Source organism: Chamaea fasciata, unplaced genomic scaffold (assembly GCF_029207755.1).
Source record: "Chamaea fasciata isolate MVZ Bird 193981 ecotype frontalis unplaced genomic scaffold, bChaFas1.0.hap1 SCAF_23, whole genome shotgun sequence".
In the NCBI taxonomy this organism is placed as follows: domain Eukaryota; kingdom Metazoa; phylum Chordata; class Aves; order Passeriformes; family Sylviidae; genus Chamaea; species Chamaea fasciata.
In genome coordinates, this window is record NW_027094108.1 from 692490 (window position 1) to 716357 (window position 23868).

Here is a 23868-nt window from a genome sequence, read left to right on the forward strand (position 1 = left end):
GGGTCAGGACGGCGCACTGGCATTAAGTGCCCAACGGACGCAGAAGTACGGTGTGCACAGAACTGGACCACTCACGCTAAGGTGAAAACTTATCTGGTTTTATTTTTTAAAGAAAAATATTCCTCTTTAAACACAAAGCATGAACTAAAAACCTCCGAGGAATAGCTTCTCCTTCCTTGGAGCACGTTTAACTAAACTGTACAGTGATAGAGCTCCCCAAAGAAGTACACACACATAACATACAGTCTTTCTTTCACAGGAAATAAGGTTCAGGACTTGAAATTGTCCTCCTCACCCTCTCTAGATACCCATTTAATCCAAAAATACTCTGTACCTTACTCCCACCCCAGAACACAGTGATGATAATTTCTGGATGCAACATATATTTAAAAAAAAAAAAAAAAAGAAAAAAGAAAAAAAAAAGGTATGAGCCAAATTGGCCCATTCTAGCCTTTTAACAAACGCCTGTGAGAGAGGTTAAGACCATTGTTATTTCCAGGAATGGTGCTTGGAAGAAAAAAATATAGCAGCATCCACAGGCAACAGAAGCCCTTCCGTCCAGCTGCCCTGATAGGAGGAACCCAGCCAGTTACAGATGTTCCCAGCAGCCAGGGAGAGGGAGTGGGAACCAAACATTCACAGGCCTGATCTGCGGCTTGAACAAATAGCCTAAAATACAGTGAATCTGGCATACATATGCCAGCAATGAGGTTTTTTTCCCCCCTAGTGACCAATTTAATGTCTAAGGTTTTATGTAAAAAGGTTTGATAAACTTCAGAAACCAGCAACTCATTCTAGCCACTCCCTCTATCCCATCAAATAGATATGTGCGTAATATCTGTCACATCTGCCAAACTCCCCAGACTGCAGAACTGGAACCAGACTCCAAAATACAGATTTCTAATTCAGAAGAGCAAAATCATCTAAAGTCTCTGCAAGGTCTAAGAACATGCCTAACAAGCCCATATCTAAAGAAGTACCTGGACATTTTCAATGGAAAGTAGGAAATGGAAAAGGTCTGGAAATAAAGCTCATTTATACTCCACCTGACCAATAACTGTTGGTATTATAATATCATGTTCAAAACTTTACCAAGCCATTTTGTAAAGATCTTTTCCGCTCCATACACTCCAACAGTTTTTACAGTAGGAAAAATTTTAGAAAAATAAAATCTCCCCCTTGAACAACACCGTATGAAGTTCAACATCATCAGTCACAGAGATTTTTACAGGGGGACCAGATAAACTTCTGCTTCCTCCAAACCAGCTTTGTACAGAAGAGAGCAGCAAGATAGACACAGTATCTACGAGCTAGATTAAGGCCAACAACATGAAGACAAGCATGTCAGATCTTCTGAAATGAAGAAACCTTCCAAATGCTTTTGTACACCTGCACGCACACACACACACACACACACACACACGCTCGTGTATTCCTCAAGCAAAGGCTTCACAACCGTGAGAGCACCACGGGAGAGAGTTCTAGCACCAGAATGAAAAACTTCCCTCTTCAGTAATAAAACCCAAAGTCTCTCTATTGCTTTGGACGAGGTCACCAAACCCCCTCCCAAGAACAGTTTGAGTGAGCAGCCACCCGAGTGCAGGGACAGGTGACAGTGCTCCTGTGGTGGAGTGGGCAGGGGGGTGTGGGGGTGCTGCAGCTCCAGGGGTGCCGGAGAGGAGGAGGAGGAGGTTGGTATTGCAGTCTGGTCGAGTGTGGTGGTAAAACAGCGCAGGCTGGGAGGTTTTGCATACGTGAAGTCACAGTGCACATCTGCTGGGGGATGAAGACAAGCAGAGCCACAGCATTTCCCGGCAGCTTGTCTCTCCCTGTGGGAGGCCTTTAGGCAGGACAGGGATCCGTGAATGGGGTGTCACACACTGCACCAGAACGTGGTGAAACCCAGAGAGCAGAGGTTTAAAGAGAAGCCTGGCAGTTGCTCTGCCATCATCCTGCCTGTACACATGCTCGGGTGAGCGTGCAAAGTCTATAAAAGGGACAAAAATCTCTTTACAACAAGGTCACAGGTCCGGTTCGGCTACAAGGAACAATTCATGCAAGTTACAATAGAATTCATCGTCAGTCTGCGGCACATCTTTCTGCTGCAGGTCTCTCCTGGCTCTGGGCCCGTGTCCAGGAGGTTCTGGCTGTGCAGCCCTTCACGGCTGTCTCGGGAGGCCGGGGGAGATGCAGAGGCAGGAGTGAACTGCCCTCAGCCCCTCGGATCATCACGTGTGTGTGTGCAGGTCTGGCCTCCCCCTGCAGCCTCACCCACAGCAGGGGCAGGAGCAGCAGCTGGATGGGGGCAGCTAAAACCATGCAGGGAGTCTCGGACAACACAGAGACACTCCGTTTCTCAGTGCTTGAAGCAGCAGCAGTAAAGCCCCATTTTAGCTCTCACATGCACCACGCTGACTGGAGTCTGGCTGCGGCTCCCATGATCTACCAAGTGAGGTGGGGTAGGAACTCGATTAAAACATGCAAGGAAACAACCGAAGTGAAAGGAAGGGTGATCATCACTGCGAGGTGTGATCAGGTTCAGAGCAGAGAACGGTCAGCAGCAGGCACACTCCGCTCTGTGCACATGCAGGAACACAAGAGAGGGAACTGCAGCAAACTGAAAGGGAGGGAAAGACACAGAAAGCACCAATTTAGGATGCAGACACAGGGCAGTGCGGGAGTGAAATTTGAGGTAAAGGAGCCCAAAGGAAGAGACAACAGGAAAACTCTTAAAGATCCGAGTCCTGCTTCAGGAAATCCACAGCTAATGTCAGTCAACTCTTCTCACCAGGAATTTTTGACACACTGGTAAATCTTCTCTCTGCACTTGGTTTTTGGGAACCAAAAACATCAAGATTTTTTTTTTCCCCTAAATGATTGTGAGTGTTCAGCACAATACTCTAAATGGCCCCTGAATTCTAAGCAATGCTGAAGACTCACTCAAAAGCAGAAATACCCAAATTACAAACTGCTTTTGAAAATCTACTCCTTTCCTTGGGCTAGAAAAGAAGAATCTATCCAGAAGGCTGAATTGTCCAGAAGTAGGTTTGGCATTTCTCACTGAGAGCACCTGGGCATTTTACTAAGTAAGAAACATCTTAAATGAGTTACTTAGCCAATCCCAACATCAGACTGAGGTGCCAGGTTTCTGGACAGGTGTGTACAATCAGACAGCTCCTCACCTGCCTCTAGCAGAACAGATTTGTGCGATTTACAGCAGGAACAGGCTCTGCCCCTCACTGCTCCAGTGAGAACTCCAGCAGAGCCGAAGCCCTTTGACTGTGGTGCAAATCACACGGGGGTCCTCTCTTTTTACCCACTCCAGAGTAGCACAGTTAACGCCTCCTGGGCAAAGCAAAGCAAAGCAAGGGCTCCCAGGTTCTGGTGCAGCCAGCACAGGGGGTCTGCGCGGGGCTGTGCAGAGCTGGCTGGACACAGGCACACGCAGAGGGCTGAGAACCAGCACGGCCAGAGGGGAACTGCTGAAAGCGGCCTCAGGGCCAGGTCCAGCTGGAAGCACAAGGACATCTAAGATGCAAGAACATGACAGAGCAGCCAAGGTCACCCATGTGCTTAGGCAAGCTTAAGGCAACTAAAGAAAGTTCACTGACAATTTAGAGGAGAGTGCCAAAGAGAAGAGAGAAGAGGATCCACTGAGCAGAGGCTGGGGATGCCGTCACAGCAGCCAAAGCCCAGCACCAGCTACCAAACCATCCCTCCTCTTCAGCTCATTTGCTCTAATTCTCCCCATTTTACCAGCACCATCAGCACGAGGTCAATATGTCAGAGAGAAGAGCTGGGGGAAGGTTCCTAAAAACGCAGCTCACGCATTTTCAGGCTTGTGTCTCAGGTCAGTTCTTTAGAAAGGAAGTGTCTGGGCCGTTGGACCGGCCTCCTGCTTTGAACTGGAGCTGGGAATTCTGCCTGCCACCTCCAAGGGCAGCCCTGGGATATGTTCTACCTGGAAGTGATGGCAGCAGCTGCCCAGGTTCCTTCTGATGTACAGTAGTTTTTTAAAAACCAGCATGCACCGGTGGCACGGCCATTGGCCACGGAGCCACGGTCGAGTTGTTCTTGCCTGCTCAGGCCCGGGTGGAGCCAGAGGGAAGGGGAGTGCTGGCACAGGTCAGCGCAGGCTCCTGTAGACATAGGCTGAAGTGAAGACAGCATTGAGGGTCAGGCTCACGGCCAGCAGCCCCCGCAGGGCAGAGGTGCCAAAGCGACCTGGGCAGAGGAGAACACAGAGAAAAAAGGGGGAACAGTAGAAAGAGACATTAAAGAACTGGTAAGTAAAAGTGAACATATGTTGTACTGTTTCTCTCTGTCCAGTGTTTCAGCACAAGCAGAAATTGTTGAAGCACTTTTCCTGTCAGGAAAGGCTTCACTGCTCTCTTTTGGCTCTATTTTCATCTCATCTCATGCTCTTGACACCTCCCCACCCCTCTTCTTCTCTCTCAGTTTGGCATTCTCTCAGTGTTCTTCAGACAGTCCAAAGAACAGGAACAGCTTTGTTAAGATCTTCGAATAGCAGGCAGAAGGTCCATGTTGCACCTACTTATTTATTTGATTTCCAGGAATGATCCCTCACAGAAACGCTCTCACATGCACGAAGCGGTCACCAGACTCGCACTCACCTCTCCAGCCTGCCAAATCTTCCCCTTTGGTAGTTGTGTCTACCACACACGTAGATGAGTGTGACGAGCGATCCTCCTTTTTGATGGAATTATCACTGCAAATGCTGCCCCCCTCCACAGCAGACCTCATATCTGCAAGGAGAAAAAGACGGGAGAGTTCTCCACCTGGGTTTCTCCCGAAGGTTTCCCACCTCTCGCGGCCTAGATGCTGCAGGGCCGCGCTCGCAAAGCCAACTCCTCCCCGCAAAAGCCGGGAACGCCGAGCGCTGGCAGCGTACCGGGCACTCCCCGCTCCGAGAGGCTTTTCCTGGGACAGCCGGGCAGCTCGGGGACAAAGGCGGGGCTGTCGGGGCGCGTGTGCTCCTCGGAGCCGCCGGGCGAGAGCAGCCCCTCGCTCTGCGCCGGGAACAGCAGCAGCTTCTGGCCCTGCAGGTTGAGGCGGGCGGGGCTGATGAGCGGCCGGCGGAAGCGCAGCGAGCCCGAGCTGGAGGTCACCGAGCCGGCCACCGACGGCGCCGGGGACGGGATGCGGGACGGGAACGCGCTGCCCGACAGCACCGAGAAGGGATCTGCAATGGAAACACCACAGGGATGGAAGGGATCTGCAATGGGAACACCACAGGGATGGAAGGATTCTGCAGTGGGAACATCACGGGGATGGAAGGGATCTGCAATGGAAACACCCCAGGGATGGAAGGGATCTGCAATGGAAATACCCCAGGGATGGAAGGGATCTGCAATGGAAACACCCCAGGGATGGAAGGGATCTGCAGTGGGAACATCACGGGGATGGAAGGGATCTGCTATGGAAACACCCCAGGGATGGAAGGGATCTGCTATGGAAACACCCCAGGGATGGAAGGGATCTGCAGTGGGAACACCACAGGGATGGAAGGGATCTGCAGTGGGAACACCCCACGGACAAAACCACCGGGTTATCGCCCTGCCACCACAGGCACAGTTCTCTTTAACAGCACCACAAGGAAAAGGAAGGGAGTTGGAAATGTCCACCAATGTGTCTTGTACTGAAATTCTTTGAGTCCCCACGCGGCAAAACACAGAGACATTCCACAAGTGCTTTAGTACGCTCAGGAATGACTCAGGAATCAGGTTGTCAGGAGCCGGCTGAGCCTTCTCTTTGCTCAGCTGTGTCCACCCAGGACAGCCTGCACAGTCCATCTGCAGGTGAATGACTTGGACTGGCACGTCCTCCAGAGCTGCAGGAGGTTTGCATCGGCCTCTGCCGCAGCAGGACCGGCCCAGGGACCCGCCTGGGTCACGGGGGCAGCAGGCAGGTCATGGAGGGCAGGGGAGCAGCCAGGGCAGCCAAAAACCAACTGCTGCTCTCTGCCGGGAAAGCTACAGAAGAGCTGCCCTGGAAACAGCTGAAGGCTCCTGTCCAAGCAGGCTCAACCCAGCTCCAACCAACAAAGGGCTCCTTGTTTTGTTTCACTGATGTCACCTGAGCTCTCCCAGGGACGACATCCAACACACACAGCACCTGATTTTAACCCTGTCCCACTCGTAGCTGGGACTCTCCCTGCAGCATTTCTAGCAGCAAAATGGACATTTTCACTGGAATGAGAGCAGGGAGGAAAGAATTCAACCAGACCACGTGTTTCAACCCACTCAGTGCAAATCCTGCAAAGACTGAGGCCCTGGAAGGCCTGGAGCAGTACCTGATGGAGGGGATTCCTTGGAGTGGGATGACTGCGAGGCCGGCCGGCTTCCACTGAACAGGTAGCCAGAATCTAAAAGCAAAAATGAGACAATCTGAACCCAGCTGGTTCAGCTGCTGCCAAACCCCAAATCCGAGTGCTGCGTACTCCTCTGTGGCACGGGAGCAGCCATCCCTGAACAGGACTATGACCTGTGGATCCAGTGCCAGCCCTGCACACTCACCTGGATCCCTCCCAGCCCATTCCATCTCCTGGAGCCCTGCACACTCACCTGGATCCCTGCCAGCCCATCCCCTAGGGGAGTGCACACTCACCTGGATCCCTGCCAGCCCATCCCCTCGGGGAGTGCACACTCACCTGGATCCCTGCCAGCCCATTCCCTCGGGGAGTGCACACTCACCTGCCCGGGCCAGCGAGGGGATGGTGCCCAGTGACAGGGCCCTGTTGAGACGGCCGGGGAGAGAGGATGAGGAGGTTCTGCGTGGGGACCTGAAGAGCTGCTGGTTTGTCAGGTGCAGGATGCTGGGCGGTGTTGGGACAAACAGAGACGTGGCAGGTGAAGGGAAGGTGCCAGGGCCGCTGGGAAAGACAGTAATGGAGTCCCCAGAGAGGAACCTGCAAAGGACACGCAGGACAGACACTCAGCAAGGAGAAATCCCAGCACCTGCCTCTCTCGTTATGCTTGCAGCAACACTTGGTTTGTTACCAGGTGTGGACTAACTGTTCAGTGCAGGGGTGCTGAAGAGTTTACGGGAATGTTGCTGCACTTTGGGAAAAGAAGAACTGCTCAACCTCACTTAAATTATTGTGCACAAGCCCGTCCCACAATACAGGGTGGAAAAGAGGGTGGAACAGTTTAGGAATGCCAGTGAAAATACCTTGGATGAGAAAATTACCCAGAGAATGCTTTATGAAGTCCAGATGTTAAAATACAGGAATTTTGTATTATTTTTAACAGTTGAATGAAAATACATGAAAGAAAGGCTAGAACATGAACCAGGATCTCTGAACGTTCTTCTGTAAGATTTTTTAGTTAGAAACAGGTAACAGAACTGCCAAATAAATCATGATGAAGAACTGAGTATGAAGTGCATATGTTTTTAAATGGAGATAGCTGACTCTGCAGGTACAATTTAGCAGATACAGTATTTGAAGGCTTAATCTCACTTCTGGTAGAAACAGAGACAGATGAGAGCAGCAACATGGTTACATGGCTTGTCTTCTGTCAGAGGAAAGCCAGGAGTAGATCAGAGAGTGAAGAAAATCTCAGCCTTGCACTGTGGGGTGATTTATGTCATTCTGTCCTGGAGATTAAAGAGGTGGTGCAGCAATATTGGGCCGTGCTAACTCTAGAGTTAAGATTACAATATAAACTATCTTCTAAACTACTTATCTGCTAGCAGGAGGCAGCCACCACCAGTCCTGACAGCTTAATGAGGCTGAACAGGTGAGCCAAGCAGGGTGCAGGTGCAGGACAGGCCTCCAACAGCAGCCAGGGACGTGCTGCTCTTGCAGCCCCAACAGCCCGACCTCTCCAGGCTGCACAGGACCTGCAAAGGGCTCCTGCTTTGCACCCATGGGGAGTCCTTTAGAGCACCCTCCCGCACATCTACCCCACCACACACACAGAGGGACGTCCAGCTCAGCTTTATAAGGGGAAATGGACGGGGAAGAGAATTAGAAGTGCAGCTCAGGGCTGACAGGAACCACAGGAGGAAGAGTGGTACCTACCCCTCACTGTGCCATGGCTGTGGGGGGCCAGACCAGAGCATCACCTGTGAGCAACACGGCTCTTCTGTCCTAACTTTGCACCTTGTGTCTTTGGGCTAAAGGATCCAACGTTACACAGCTCCTTGCTGCAGCAGAGAACAGCTTAACTGGGTTATTGGCTTTTGGAAGTCTTTCATTTAATGGGCTGGAAGATATTATAGTAATTTATCACTCATAACCACAGTCCTGGGACTGTCACTGCTTTGGATCAAACTTCAACAGCTCCACTGCTCAACCTCACCAGTTAGTGCAGCCAGATCCTCAGGCAGTGAAGAATCATTTGTCTTGAACCATGCAGAAAAGGAATTTCTCTGATTAGCAAAGAGGAGCTGAAGAATTTTAAGTATAGCTTATTGATGCCTTACAACTGAATTCTGACCAAAGTATGTCTTAAACATTGATCTGTTCTGAACAAATTCCTGCTAAGTGTGCAAAATCCTGTTCTCTGCACTCTTTAGTGTTTGCACTGCCATGTCAAGAGGGTTTGATGCCTAAAAGCTCTCATGGGGATGTGCTTCATGCCTGAGAATGGGCAGCTGAACTAAAACTTCTCCCAGAAGCAGATAAAAAAGGGTGGGGAGATCAAGAGGATGATAAGGCAGGAAGCAACCACATCACAGCCCTGGGCTGGAGCACTGCAGCTCTGTCTTTGCTCCAAGCCATTTGTCACGTGGCAATAGTGGCTCTGGCAACAGTAAAAAAAGTAACATTAAAAAAAAGAAGGAAAAAAAAAGGCTCTGGAGTCAGTTTGTGGAAATAGTCAAGGCCCGGAAGCCGTTTATTTCAGAACTTGATACTGTGAACATCAAAAATTGGGTATCTTAATTAGTGTTTACAATGATCACAATCCTACAAGACAGCTGGGCACAACTCTGCTACACATATACTTTAAAAATAAATAAATAGAAGGTTAAAGAAGGGCATTACATGGTATGGGACTGTACACGGTCCTGAAGATACACCTCCTGCCAGGAGAGCCTCCCCTCCTCTGTCATTCACAGACAGCACCACAGGTGTGTGCCTCTCCAATTCACACTTTACCAGAGATGCTGCATCATCCCTGGGACAGAGACAGACACGGGAGGGCACGGGGCAGGCCAGGCTGCAGAAGGAGCCACTCCTCTGTCAGATAATTCAGCCCATGAAGTAAGAAGGTGAGATGCAGTCACAGGCAGGCAGCTTGGGCCATGTGCCCAGGTTCATCTGCCCTGGGGAGCCATGTGTCAGCCAGGGGGTGAAATATTTCCTCTGGACTTAATGTCCCCTCAGAACTGAGCTACCCATGTACAGCAGGGTCCCAGTGTCCTGGGCAGCGGGTGCACAGCAGGTCCCTGCCAGCCCAGGAGCTGCAGCACACTGACACTGCTCTGCTGCACCCCCTCACTCTGGGCCACAGCCTGTGCCTCCTGTCAAACTCAGAACCAGGAGTAAAGAGCACTACAGGAACAAAAAACAGGCACAGGAACAGGGGAGAGTAATGCTAGAATGGGCACAGCTCTCAGACACATTAGTACTTTGACATGTGGCTTAGAAAGCCAGAAACTTCAGCTGCCAAGAGTAAGGATTCTCATCTCTTGCCTGTTGTCCTGCTTTAGATGAAAGAGGAGGGCTGAATTAGAGCTGCCACGTCCTGCACTAAGACCTTCCAGGGTACAGATGCTGGGCACCAAGCGTGCCTTTGCCCCCAGGTGGTGGCACAAAGCGGGGAGGGGTGTGTGTATATGCACATCCTACGCCTGCACAAACCCAGACTGCTGGCGTGCCAAAAACGTTCAGGGAACTCTTCCTGCCTGTACCCTCCAGAGCTTTGGTCCCAAACGAGGCTTTGCAGGGGATGACTTCAGGACTGAGTACTGTCCCCCTCCCTGGAGGGCACCTGCCATGGCTCAAAGGGCAAAGTGTACCTTGCCCAGGTGACAGAACACCTGGAAGGAACTGGCAGGTTGCGTGTGACAGCACACCATTTCAACAGCACCTCTGAAAACCAAAGCAAAGCCATACACCACAGCTCCCTTCAACTTTCATGAGTATGGTCAGTCTGGAGCAATTATCTGGCTATTAATTATATTAATTTTTATAAGAGCATAAATACTTTGTTCACATTACATCAATACATACTTCCTATAGTATCTAAGCATGATTATTAGCTTCACATAATTTCAGCACACTTTAAAAATATTCATAAAGCCAAAGTAATAAGCCACTACACCGTTTTTATACTCCCACATGTTCTCACCCCTTGACACACCCAAGCTCAGGAGGGCATGCAAAGCATGGATGTAGGAAAGGAGGAGTTCAGAGAAAGGAAAGCACTGGCTGCAAATACAGTGTATTTAGGATGGTAAAGGGCCACAAAGGCGTCAGTTTGCATGCACTGATGTCACTGGGGGCCTCAGGAAGAAGAGAAGCAGCAGCAGCAATGCTGACTCGGTTGCTGCCTCGGGGTTCTCCCCGACCCCCCTGCAGAGTCACTCAGAAACGTTAGCCCAGGTGTCCCCCTGTGCCCTGCCACGCTGGGTGGTGGCACAGGAAGGACAGAAGTGCTGGCCTGGCAGGCACATGGGCACTGCTGCACCACACTGCAGCCATGGTCCCACCAAGCAAAGCAACACAGTGTTGTCCCAAATCTTGTCCAGGGAAAGGCACTTAATGAACACACACTGGCCCCTTTATAAATCTGGCTCTGCTGGGCAGGGTGCGAGATTTTGAGTTGGCAGATCAGCCACGGTCACCGAGGGCCAGAGTCAGGCACCTGGGGATGGAGCAGATTGGATTTCAAGTGACACACAAACCCACCAACAATCCCTCAGCACCTCAGCTCTAGTCTGCTGCTACCATCCTCTGGTCCCGACACAAGGCTGGTGTGAAAAGGCAGCACCGTGAATCAGGGGCTTTTGGGCCAAACCCCTCTAATATGGTTAAGATGTTTGTGTGCTCTGGACTCACTGTGGGGCAGGCAACCACGCAGTTAGATGATGCACCTCAGGTGTCTCCATCTAGATGACACACATGATTATCTAACTGCTGAGTGAAAAATGCAAAGCACCTTCCATACAGAGCCTGTGGCATGGCAGTGTCTACAACAGCCTATTTGGCTTTGAAATCAGGTGTGGCAACAACAGCCTCAGCAAAGGCAGAAGTGGTTTGACTATTTTTTTTCCCCCCACAGTCAACAGTAGAATACTGCTTACAACTTATCTGCAGGGCTCCTTGTCTGAGACACAACTGGTACAGACTGAATGCTACAGTTTATAAATCAGAACACCTCTGGACAAAACCCACCCTTCTCCTTTCTTCCCTTGCCCCAAAGATCCACCATCCTTCACCATCAGCAAAAGCATGTGAGACCAGGAGAAAGAAAGGAGGCTGCCAGCATCAGAGTCTCTAAACCACCAAAAATTCAATTGCAAGTTTGGTTTTGAGGCTCTGAGGTTTTTGTTGGTTTAGAGGCAGCAGCACAGACCTGCTGAGGCACCGAGAAGTGGGGAAAATCAGCTGACACCTGAGCAAAAAGAAACGCTTCTTTGGCATTAAATGAACCCCACTTCAAAATGTACTTTGTTATTCTGTTTCACCTTTGAAATTTTCCCAATTACAAGCACAGAAGTTCTTCAATTTTAAGTTGTGAACAAAGCACCACAGACATCAGTTGTACAGCTTGGCCATAAAACAAAGTAGCTTTCTGATGTTCTGACATATAAATTAGTGCAACTAGTAAATACACTTCACTTGTATTAATCTGCATAAAGCGAAGACAAACGGATGTCACTTGCAGTTAACACATCTCCCACATTAAAGGACTTTAAACTCACTATAGATTTGCACTTGCTGTGCAAACAGAGCTAAAATACTCCTTAACAGGATTATTCAGGCTTCACAGTGTAAATCCTCTCCTTTCCACAGTTCTCCCAACTGCCTGTTCCCAACATTCAGTGTGCAGCCCCCACATCCCATCCCAGCACTGCACAGGGAAAAAGGAAAAGAACAGGCATGGTAAACCAATGTAACATTTAAGAGCAAAACATCAGAAAAGGTGCCTGACCCCAGGGAGCTTGAGGATGAGTTGTGTTTAAACAGGAAGAAAAAACCAAAGTGCTCCTAAAAAGGGAGGAAAACAGCTACTTAGAGGAGACAGGAGATGATATGAAACAGGACAGTGAAGTTCAACACAGCCTTGACTTTCGGCTCCTGAAAATAAAACATCTGAAGAGGCTGCCAGCCATCTTTGAAGCTGTCACCAAGAGTTTCCTCACTACTGGGCAAGAAAATTTGGACAGATTGATTTCATTCTTATTAATAAAAGGATATTGCTGACAGAAATCAGGCATGACATTACCATGACCATTCCCACTGAGTCTGTCAGCTTCTCATACCCCTCCTTTGAGCCTTCTCAATATATCCTCCGAACATGAGATTCCTCACATTCCTTGGACACATTTCACAGGAGATCAGCAGGAGGAACTTTCAATCCAAACTGTACAGGTTAGTGCAGGAGACAATCACAGATAAGACTCCTTTCTTACACGTACGTTATGAGGAAAATTTGGAAGTCCTGAAGCAGGAAGAAGGGAGGAATTTAAATGATGCCTAATTTCACTTAATGGCCATAATAGCTCAAGGTTCCCCATGCCTGTGGGCTGGAAGACAAACGTTTTGGGTCAGGACCGATAAGGGATGGGAATGTGGAAGATGGAACCAGACCCTGCAGGTGCTGGATTCCTCTTGTGGGTAAGTAAGCGAACAACCCTCAGCATCATTCACAAGCACCAGAACGGAGCCAGGTTCTGTTGGCCTGGAGGTGGATATTGCAGTTCTCTGAAGGCACCAGGAAAAGATTCCAAGGGCGAGCCCAGGTGGGCAGCAGGTCTGTGCGGCCATTCCCTTGCTGAGTTACAGCACTCAGCCAGGAGCTGCACCTTCCCACGACTCGGCCTGGCTGAATGAATTTCACAGCTTTTGGCAGTGCGACCTTTATGCTTTCACAATGAACACCAGTTCGAGGAACAGTAAGTACGAACAGCTAGGAAATAGCTTTCGTTTCCTTTAAAAAGCTCCTCTAATTTCACCAGCATCTGCAGCACCCAGTAGTGTCTGCACCTTTTAGCAGGAGTTGCAGATACTTCACAGTGAGAGCTCCATTCTGATTATTTTATAGTTTATACGCTGGAAGATCACTAGACCCAATTAACTTACATCAGACTATCAGGGTGGTGAGTTCCACTGTGCTATTCTGAGCAGAAGAAAATAGCAGATCTTCTGTAAAAGTGCTATTTCCTCTTGAAAGACCAAAATCCATGTAAGAAACTCAGTGGAGTGCCTTTCAAACAACTGTGCAGGATAATCAGTCTGCTTATCCTAAGAGGCCCCAGGAAGTTAATCCTAGAAAACCCAAAGAGCTGGAAGTTCCCTCCTCCCCACAGTAACTCCCAGCCATCCCAGCTTTCAGCAGAGGAGTGCCAGGCTCTCAACTCCAAGTCACAATTTCCAGACCCTTTTCTCAGCAGTATTAGCACAATGCCAGACTACAACAAGAACCCCTGCAAGTAACCCAAAAAATCCATCTGTGTTGCCATGCAGTCCCACAGCAGAGCTCCCACCCCTTCCCACAGCACACCCTTCCAATCTGTGCTCTCAGCAATGAACACTGGCTGAGTAGTGATGTGCAATGCAAGCTGGCCAGGGATCACAACATGAGGTTGTCAGTCCCACACTTCTTCTCTTTCTAAGGCTACAGGAGTGGTGGAACTTTGACATTTTTATCCAGTTGTGCTTATACACAGATGCTGCTCGGGGAGCAGGTGGGTAAAAAACCCAAAGAAAACTGGCATTGAAGGCAACAACCACTGGTAGATCTGAAAGCTCACTGGTAGATGTAACCTCAAACAGTTGCACACTTTCAGGTATTAAGACACCCTTAGCTACATGACTTTTTAAAGCACCTTTTTGAATAAATTACTGAAGTTTCAGTCAAAAGCACTTAAAGAGACTTCTCCATTTAAAACTGGAGCCAGGAGAAGGGCAGACAAGAGATGCTGCAGGTAAGTGATGCTACACAGTGGAAGGCAAGAAGAACCAGGTTTTGGGCTCTGTGTGGTCCCCTCCTCGTGTGCCTGGGCACCACAGCACGTGTTCACCAGGACTCCAAATCCAGAGGCAGGTTCCCATCAGTTCCAAATTAAAATGACCAGCACCATTAGGGAAGTGAAGGTGGCCCTGGCCCCACGGTGGATCAGGGCAGAGGGTTCCTCTGTGAGGGGCTAAGGGTGGAGAGCAGTGAGAAGAGCCAGGAGGACAGGAGGAGCCAGAAACTCTTTGGCTGGAGGAGCAGAATGGGGAGGAGGCTGCACTTATGGAGCAGTTTGTGAGGCAGCTGCTGGAAGAACTGACCTTGGGGAAGCTGGTATTTGTACTGCTGACGTAGGATGCAGGAGCAAGGGAGCATGGAGGCAGCAGGAGCAGCTTCCATGGCTAGCAGTGGGAATACTCTGAGCAGCTAGCACAGTGGAAAGCAAGGATGGGGGAAAAATTATATATAGATATATACACACACATATATACGTGTATATATATTTATACATATTAAAAAAAAAAGGAAGAAGAGATCTTCACCACTTATCTAACTTAAAAAAAAGAGAACCAGAGGAAGGGAAAAAACAACGAGAGGAGAGAGAAGCACCAGTCACACAGAGTTCACAAGGCTCTTTTTGCTCCCAGGGTCACTGCAGTGGCTCTGACCTTCGTGGCCGGAGTCTCCGCTGGCCCGTGGACTTGCGCGTGGCCACGGCGGCGGTGAAGCCCACCAGGCAGCACAGGGACGTGGTGCCAAACTTGGCCGTGTCCAGCCAGCTGGGAGTGTCTGTCTTCAGGTACCGCTCGGCCAGGTGCAGGCTCATCACCACCAACCACAGCACGGAGGAGAAGGCGTCGATGCGCCGCAGCCTGCACGGGGAGAGGAAACAAACACGGGCTCAAGCACCAGGCTGTCACAACATAAAGACGCTTGACTCCAGTCAGGAGGCAGTAGAAATTAGAAGGCTTTATTTACAAATCATTCAGCCCTTTTATAACATGCTGCACTACAAGGCACATTATTTGTCCGTAGGGCTGACACCTCTCCCACTGGCTAATTAACAGAAATAGCAAAGAACACCTGTTGTTATGGGAAAGGAATATTGTTTACACAAGGTCGTTTTGGGAAAAAAGAAAAACTGTTGAAAAGTTTCCCTTGGGAAGAGCTCAGGCTCAGAAAATATCGGGTCCACACCAGGGAACCACCTTGGTCCTGAGGGAGGGGAGGGGAGGCAGGGAGGGCACCCAGGCTGGGCAGGCTCTGCGCTGCCTCTGACTACAGCACACCACATGCAGCCCTGCCCGCTGCTGGGTCAGTGTCTGAGCAGAACAGCTCCATTTCCTACCAGAGCTGCCCAGGCAACTTTTCATCCACAGTAATTCAAGTGAATGAATCAAGGCAGGCAGTTCCGCGTGGGCCGTTCTGGAAAACCCTGGATCACCGGGGCAGCACAGGGCCGGGCAGCTCCCCAGGGGCAGTCTGAAGCGAGGCAGGAGCCGACACGCACCTGATGCGCCCAGCCAGGAGCATGGCCAGCAGGCAGGTGAGCAGCCCCAGCACGGCCACCGCCATCTGGTGGTTCTTGCCGTAGGCCCACGCCGCGCTCAGGCTCTGCAGCAGGCGCTCCGGGAGCAAGCGGAGCAGCTCCCGCCAGCCCCGCCCCGGGCCGCCGCTGTCACCGTCACCATCACTGTCACTGTCACCGCCTGCACGGGGGCTCGGGCCGGTCCTGTTCCGCACGGGGCCGGAGGGGACGGCGGCGGGGACAGCTGTGCTGAGGGAGAAGGGGTCACCCGAGCCATACACGGCCATCAGGACCAGGAACGCACAGCTGAGGAAGGCCAGGAACCGCAGCAGTATCACCTGAGCTGGCGTGGTGATGGAAGTGGAAGAGGAGGATGAACACAAATTCTGCAGGGGAAGGGAGAAACACCTCGTCAGAAGCTGAATGAACTGCAGCAAGGTTTTGAAATGGTGCTGTATGAAGCACTTCCAGACTGTATGGTTTACTGGACTGCTCTGCTCAAGTCCTTCTAAGTCTCTGTACTGGGCTGACACCACATGGGATTACTGTAGACTAGCAAGGAGCAACAGCAGAGACCCAAGCAGAAGCCAAGGTCAGGCAGGGCAGTGAAGCAAGGGGAAGGTCATAATTCAATTCCCATTGCTCTTTTTTTTTTTTCCTTTCTTCCCCTTGTACTCTAATTTCCTGCACCGCGCTCATAAATTGGCTTCCTTACCTCCCCTTCTCTGCCTGTCCCATTATTTGCTGTCCACTCCATTATTACACCAGACTTACCTTCTGGCAACTGTGCTGAATGACACCAGAAAGAGGGAAAACCTCAAACTAACATGAGAAGCATCTGTGGCAACTCTGCTGTGCTCTCCTAACTGCTGCCACGCACCCAAGCTCCCCGGGCTGGAGAGCCCCAGGCTGCTGCCTGCCTTCCCCAGCAGCAGAGCCACGCAGGGCACGGAGCTGTGTCCCTCCCCTGCAGTCCCCAGGTGTCCCCAGGTACCTGGCTGTAGCTCTTGTCCGTCTCCCGGCGCCTGAAGTGGTGGCTGAGCAGCAGCGCCCGCAGCTGCCGGTTCTGGTGTTTGATGTAATACTCCACAGCAGCCTGGCACGGGCGGCACAGCTTGTAGGTCTGCTCCAGGTGGTGCTTGTACACCTCAATCTCCTCATCGTACTTGCCCTGGTGAGAGAACAGCCAGGGAGAAGCAGGTGAGTGCAGGTGCCTCGGCAGGTGTCACGTTTGCTGGTGACAGGAGGGCAAAGCGTGACTGCAGCCTCACAGGGACACCAGGGCTGGACAGAGCGCAAGCTGCAGGCCAGGCACACAGCCAGCCTCACACAGAGCTGGCCCGGCCTCCATGTCCCAGCAGCGAGGGCAAAAAAGAGCCTTGGAGAAGGCTGCTGTGGCACAACATCAGGATGTTGAATTTCTGTGCCCGATTTTGCTGTCTTTGCTGAGGTCTTATGAATTCCACATAGGTGAGACAAGTAACTAGAACTGCCCTTCCTCTCCTCAAATGAGGGGGCACAAAATACCTGCTCCCCCTTCACTCCAGGCTCATCCCTCCCTGGTGTGCTCCTGCTGTCACTGACACCCTTACCCAAGCATGCTGGATAACACAATCCCAGGTTTCTCAGCTGGCACAGGCACTGCAGTTCACCGAATGCCTAAAAAGGGGCCAAAGGCTGGCAGTACTTGAGCAACTGGATAGGTCTGGCAAGAGGCAGGGACTAGAAATAAAGCTGAGAAAAGGGCACCAGCCAAAGATATTCTCATTAAGGGTGATCAAATTTCAATCTGTTCTCTGGGAGTCATTCTGATTAAGCCCATTATAATCAGACAAAGCAGACTGGATTAGGCAAGCCAGAGGATGGACACATCACACTACAGCACAGTCTGACCCCAAGGCTTGGCCATGGTTGAAGGCTAAGGAGTGCAGCACTAAATTCTCTGCTCAAAACTTTAGGGAGCCATAAAACTGAAGGAGGAACCCCACTATCCCATCCTCCATGCATATTAAATAATGGGAAGGCCAAGAAGTTGCTGAGCGGAAATCCTGTTGCTGTAACTGCAAAATCCCTTTGCCCTTCTAGGCACAGATGGAAACCAGGGAAATTGTATCACTGCACAGGATTCCTCTCCCTCTTCACTTGTAAATGCAGAGCAGCACAGCCAGGGCCTCAGGAAAACAAAATCTATTAACTGCTGGGCTGTTGTGCCTCTCAGGTCCCATAAACTCAGCCATGGGAAGTACTGGAGTTGTAAGATGATCTCAGGAATGTCTTGGGCTTCAATTTCCAGTGCTCATGTAGAACAGGGGAATGTTCCAGCTTTGAAGTAGAATTAGGTAGATTTGCAACATTAATCACTGGACTTCTCTGCACTGGAGTGCCACACAGTGCTTCTGAGGCCTGCTGGAGCATCATTCCACAGCACACTGAAAAACTGCTCCCTCTCCTGCTTACTAGGCTGCAGCACGAATAGACAGAGCAGGAATAGCAGACACATGGATGGGAGTGCCCTGGACAAACACTCTCCAGTGATGGCAGTCCCTAAGGAACACTCACCTCCTCCCTTGGTGAGAATGAAGCCAGCTGTTTGATTTTCATGGTTTGATGGTTGTTGCACTTCTTGCAGAGCAGAATCTGGCTGCTCACCCACTGCTGCGGTTTGGCGGGGTCACAGAAAGTTGGACTGCCCGACACAACGTGGTTAAGGTGCTCCATGTACTGGGCAGGGATGGGCTTGTTGTAGTCTCCATTCTGACAAGAAGCAGGGGGAAAAGAGAACGCTCAATCATAAAATCAAAGCTAGGTTGACAGCAAGATTCCCTAAGCTCTGTCAGCTCTACATTTCATTAGCATTCACCTATGTAACAAAATAAATAAGTAAAAAAAGAGGCAAAATGCTTCGAATCTTCCCCCCATCTCCACCAGCCTGCACACCTATTGCATGGTGCTGGTGGTGCTGGATTTCAGCTTAAGGCAGGCTTTGCTATTTAACAGAATACAAAACCAGAGAAGAACTGTTCCATACAGTAAAAAAGGCATTCTTAAGAGATTCGTCAAGGCCACTTTTGCCCTTTAAAGCAAGAGAGGAAAACTCATCTCGATCTCTCCGGTCGGCACCCCCCAGCGCAGTGGCTCTTTGCCCAAGCTGAGGGGCTGAGCTCAGCGGTGCTGAGCACAGAGCTGCCAGCTGTCCCTCCTCCTGCAGTGCCCTGGGAGGTGAGGATGCCCCCCAGGAGGGGCTGAGGGCCCCCCTTACCTCCTGGAAGCCGTTGTACTGCTCGCAGTTGGGGCAGTCCCAGCAGTTGCGGTTCCCGTAGGGCACCACGGTGTCCTGGCTGCAGAACCAGCAGTTCACTGTCACGTGTGTGGGCTTCTTCCTGCGGGGAGAGGGGATGGCTCAGCCAGCAGCACCGGGCTCAGCCGAGGGAGAGGACAGCCAAGCCTTTCCAACGGGGGAATGCAGGAGAACAGACAATCTTCCCATTCCGTGTGCTTCACGGTATGACTTGGAGCAGTCATTTTAGCAGTGAAAAGATGGAATGTCAAAGCAGAAATAAATAAATTCTGCACGACAATCATACCTCTATTCTAGTACCACGGACATGCCAGAACTTTATTAACAACCTTGTGATTTACCCACTTCACTGCTTTTTAGGAACTTATTTGGGGGTATGAGTCCTCTCCATAACCAGCAGTGCTATTCTATGAGAAGGTGCAGTAGAATTGATGCTTCATACACAGGATTCCAGGAAAAGGAAGTCAGGATGCACAAGAGCTGCCTGTGATGGTGCTCAGAAACCCAGGAAACAGGCTCATGGTTACAGCTCTGTCTGCCCTGTTTGGTAGAAAACTTTTCAAGGACAAGAGCATATCACATTATCCTGAGGTTCCAGCGCTGTAAACAGCTGTTTCTTCACAACTTTAGGTACTAAAGGAACTGTGGAACCCACGTTTCATCCCCTGCTTTTACACACTAGAACTGAAGGGATAAAGACTAATGACCCTGGTCCGTGAGCCCCTTGTTTCCTGAAGCAATCCTGTTAAAACAACAGCCAATACAGACAAGCAGCTGGGACGTGGCCCCACCACCACAGGCTGTGACAGATGCTTGAGCAAAGACCCTCAGGGCCCAACCCCTGAGCCCGCGGGCCGGAGCAGCTCTGCATTTGTCTCCAGACTCAGTGCAATCCCCAAGAGGAGCTTCCTGGCAGGCCCAGGCACCCCAGCCCAGCTGTCTGGGCTTATCAGAACCAGCCCCAGCTCCAAGGGAGGGCAGCTGCTCAGGACTCATCTCTGCAGACAGCTGCAGCCAGCTGCCACCAGCCCAGCTCCACAGGGAATTAATCTGGGTGGCTCCACTGCCACAGCAGAAGGGGGGCAACTAACAGCAGCCAGTGTTCCCAGCTGAGAGCAACTTCTCCCAGCGCTAGGAAGTGCTCTCTGCTGCTGACACACCTGAGTGCTGCACGAGTGTTGTCTGGCACCCTGCAACCAAACAGCCAGGTGGGTCTTCTCTCTGAGCCACCACCTCTGCAGCTGGATCTCCATAATTCACGTTTTTCCCACTTGCACTTCCACAGACCATGCTTTGAAACTCGGTTCATAAAATATCAAAGCCTCAAGCAATGCCTGAGCCTCCTGTTTAGGCACTCCCAATGAGGGTATGCTCGAAATGAAGAGCTGAGAAGCCAGAATGTACAGAGGATTCCCTGCCAGATGCTGAAAGAAAATGGCTGGAGCTACTAGGATAACAGATTCTCATCTCAAAATAGATGCAAACACCCACACCCCTCTTAAAAAGAATATTCCCTGCTCAACTTTCTTCACTGCCAAGGGGGCTCAACTGAACTCAGTTAAAAATATCACTGCTAAAACTAACAGGGAAAAAAACTCAAAAAAACTCAACCCAACCCAGAGTTTAAAGCAGACAAACCCAGGTCGATAGTGTGAGTTACCCATGAGCTACTGCTGTCCAAAAGCCAAGCACATGTCAAAACAGCCAGATGAAGGATGGACAGCAGCACCTGTTGCATTTGTCCAGTCTCACCATCACAGGTGTAAAAGCTGTGCAAATATAACACGAGGCTTCAACCAGCAGCACACAAACCCTGCAGCTCCCAGGACACAGCCTGAACTCCAGCCTCTGAGGGAGGTTACTGCCCAGGTACTGCAGAACCTGCCACGCTCCCTCTCTCCCACCACTGCACGCCATCCTCTGGCACCCACGGAAATAAATGGGTAAAAACACCCCCCTCAGACTCTACCCACCCCAGGCTCTGAATCCCATGACAGGACAGAGGTCAAAGCACTAATTTCGAGGATAACAGAAGTGGAAAGGACAGGCAAAGGGATGAACGCAGCAGTCATGCTGTAAAGCAAAAACCACCAGTGCCAAACCCTACCTGAGAACTCGCAAAAATCAGAGGCCAAATCCTCACTCGAGACCTTCCCATCTTTTTCCAAACAGGACTTCACTGATTGCTCCTGAGGCTCAGGAAGTACTACCACGGATTAAACAGCAGCACTTCATTCTGACAATATATGCAAATGAAATGGCTAAGTCCTGGATTATTTAGGATAAGAGGCAATAATACTTCCTTCTGTGAACCTACAATCTGTTGCCATAGAAATAGGTGCAAAAAATCCCCCATTCCCAACCTGGTGGATGCAACAAAGAGGAACGTCGGCTCCTTCCACCTCCCAGCACTCCTCACTACTCCTCTTTTATACACATGTTTAAGGTCATGCTGAAGTCTGTGCTCCTCCTAATGGATTGCCAGAACAACAGTCTACCTTGGTAAGTGCTGGTAGTAACCAACTGGATCTGTAAATATTTTTATTTACATCTATTCCCCACCCTCTTCACTATTATGTCAGATGAAGATGTTTACTTTTCTGTAGTCTTGAAAGAGACCACTGGTGGGTGTGCAGTTCTTTGCTGGGTTACCAAGGATTAGAAGAAAAACCCAATTCTCCATTAAAAGTATTTAAAGCAGCAGTCTTCATTCTGGCACAACTGGATTACAAAGCAATTATACAAATGGCTGTGCCAGCAAATCTGAACAAAAAGTACACGGGGGAGAAGAGCTGTTTTGCACAGCTCAGTTTTGACCAAACCACATCTGGTGGCAGTCAGACAGACCAAGTGCTGGCACAGCACTGCTGGCACAGCTGGGTTAAGAGCTCAGCTGAAACTCTGCTCCAGGGAAACCCCTGGGTGGCACAGAACAGCTGCCAAACCCCAGGCTGTGCCATGCCCATCACCTGACAGTAAAGGGCTCTGTCAGTGCAGACCCAACGCTACACCCCGCTTTCCAGGGCAAGACAAACACATCACAGCTGCCCAGATTCCAGCAGGTGAGCTATAACACGGATCCATTCACTCAGAGCTTCCAGCTAGAGACAAAACTTAGCCGCGAAATTTCTAGTACAGCAAATTTCTAGTACAGTGATGTAAGCTACAATGCAGCCTGCCCTCTCCCATGAGCCAGACTCAGTGTCCTCCCAGGCAGGAAAAAGGTGCCCAGTGGACTCAGGCAGGGACACACAGCCAGGAATAACCACCCCAGGTTCTGGTCGTATCTGGACATCAAATCTTTTATCTCCTTGATAAACAAAAAGCAAAGGCAGCATCATAACTATGTCTGACATCATGTCTGTGTCCCTTATTAGGCTGTCCTCCTTGATGACCATGGAAGATTCATTTAACTAAGGCAGAATAAGAAATTTGGAACTGTCAGAATAGTACTGGGAAACACAAACATGTAGGCTCAAAGAATTAGCAAGGTCACCTGAAAGAATTTACCAGCAGTCTTCAAGGACTTGGGAAGAAATGTTTGCCATTCCAGAGACCTTTTGATGAACTTGAGCAAAACAAATCCCATCTCCTCCCTCAAAAGGCATGCTAGCCTCAACTGGGTCAAAGAAATCTTGCCTGCTTCGCTGGGATTGCTTTAGGCCACTTGGATTTCTTGGCTACCCTAAATATGTCACAGAAATGCCAAGTCCTGCATATGGGCTAATGTCCCATTGCTCATTGATCTGGTTAAACAAACAGCAAATGCTTTAGAGCAAACCTGAGGCATCATATTGAGGATGTAGGAATGTTCTTCTCTTGCACAGCAGAAACTTGAAGTGAACCTTAACAGGAGCCCTTGGGACTGGCCTGTCTCCAAGAGAAGCACTCAATAGATGAGCAGACTGCAAAGTCTGTTGCTGCTACAGAGGCTGAAGTGCCTCCTATTCCACACATCCCCACATTCCTTTCATGCTATGCTAGATTAGAATCTGTCAAATTAAGCTTTTTTCCTTTTATGAGATCTGAAACACCACATCTCTCCTGATGCTTTTCAAACCCGGTTTTCAATCGTTGTGAATTTAAATTGTTCTAAGGTCACGAACGCTCCGTGCAATTAAGAAACAACAAAGAATTTTGGTCCCTAATCAGTAATTTTGACTTGCACAGAATCTCCCCAGGTCGCAGCACCGTGCTAACAGCGTTGTTACGTTACAGACCCGTTCCCCAGCAATCCTTCCTTCAGCCCACATGAACCAGCCCAAGGAGCAGGACCTTCCCTTGCCCAGCCTCGTCAGGAAAGGAGCGGGGGAGAGGCCGATGGGCCGAGCCGCGTCCCCGGGCGGCGATGGTGCCACGGCAGCGCGCCGGGATGCTCCGCCCGGCACACAAAAGCCATTCCCGGCGATACGGGAGCGCGCTCCGGCCGTTCTCCGCACAGGCCTGCCCCGAAAAGCCGCCCCGGGGCCGGGCACGGGGCTGCAGCGGGGCTCGCCGGGCACGGCCCCGCTGCTCCCACACCCGTCCCGGGGCCGGGCACAGACCCCGCGGGGCTCTCCGGACACGGCCCCGCTGCTCCCACACCCGTCCCGGGGCCGGGCACAGACCCCGCGGGGCTCTCCGGACACGGCCCCGCCGCTCCCGCACCGCCCTGAGCCGGCCGGGCGGGCCCGGGCCCCGCGTGGCGCCTTCCCGCCGCCGCGGGCCGCATCCCGCCAAGGCCCAGCCTCCCTCCCTCCTTCCCTTCCTCCTCCTCCTCCTTCCTTGCTTCCTTCCTCCCCCGGCCGCCTGCCTCCCCGGCCGCGCTCCCCGTACCTCCGCGCGATGCGGTAGAGCAGCAGCCCCGCGGCCGCGGCGCAGGCGGTGACGCCCAGCCCGGCTCCGTCCATGCC

The 23868-nt window shown here is 50.8% G+C and overlaps 1 protein-coding gene across 1 annotated transcript; it reads right to left on the bottom strand.

Moving 5' to 3' along the window:
* Window positions 1-87: 87 nt before the first annotated feature.
* TMEM201 (transmembrane protein 201) lies at window positions 88-23868 on the bottom strand. The gene is made up of 11 exons (XM_066202956.1): window positions 23792-23868; window positions 18938-19058; window positions 18238-18432; window positions 16673-16849; window positions 15661-16064; window positions 14819-15022; window positions 6714-6928; window positions 6314-6385; window positions 4913-5203; window positions 4635-4766; window positions 88-4224 (listed from the first exon to the last, which is right to left on the bottom strand). Exons 1-11 carry the CDS (start codon window positions 23863-23865, stop codon window positions 4127-4129), a joined length of 1983 nt encoding a protein of 660 aa, XP_066059053.1. The 5' UTR covers window positions 23866-23868; the 3' UTR covers window positions 88-4126.

Bases quoted from the DNA above. Each gene is read 5' to 3' on its own strand.
- TMEM201 (XM_066202956.1), bottom strand. From the start codon at position 23,865: ATGGACGGAGCCGGGCTGGGCGTCACCGCCTGCGCCGCGGCCGCGGGG. The intron at 15,023-15,660 runs GTGCGTGTCGGC...CTCCCCGTGCAG, and splicing joins CTCCTGGCTGGGCGCATCAG to GCTGCGGCGCATCGACGCCT. The intron at 6,929-14,818 runs GTCAGAGCCACT...TGTCCTTTGCAG, and splicing joins CGGAGACTCCGGCCACGAAG to GTTCCTCTCTGGGGACTCCA.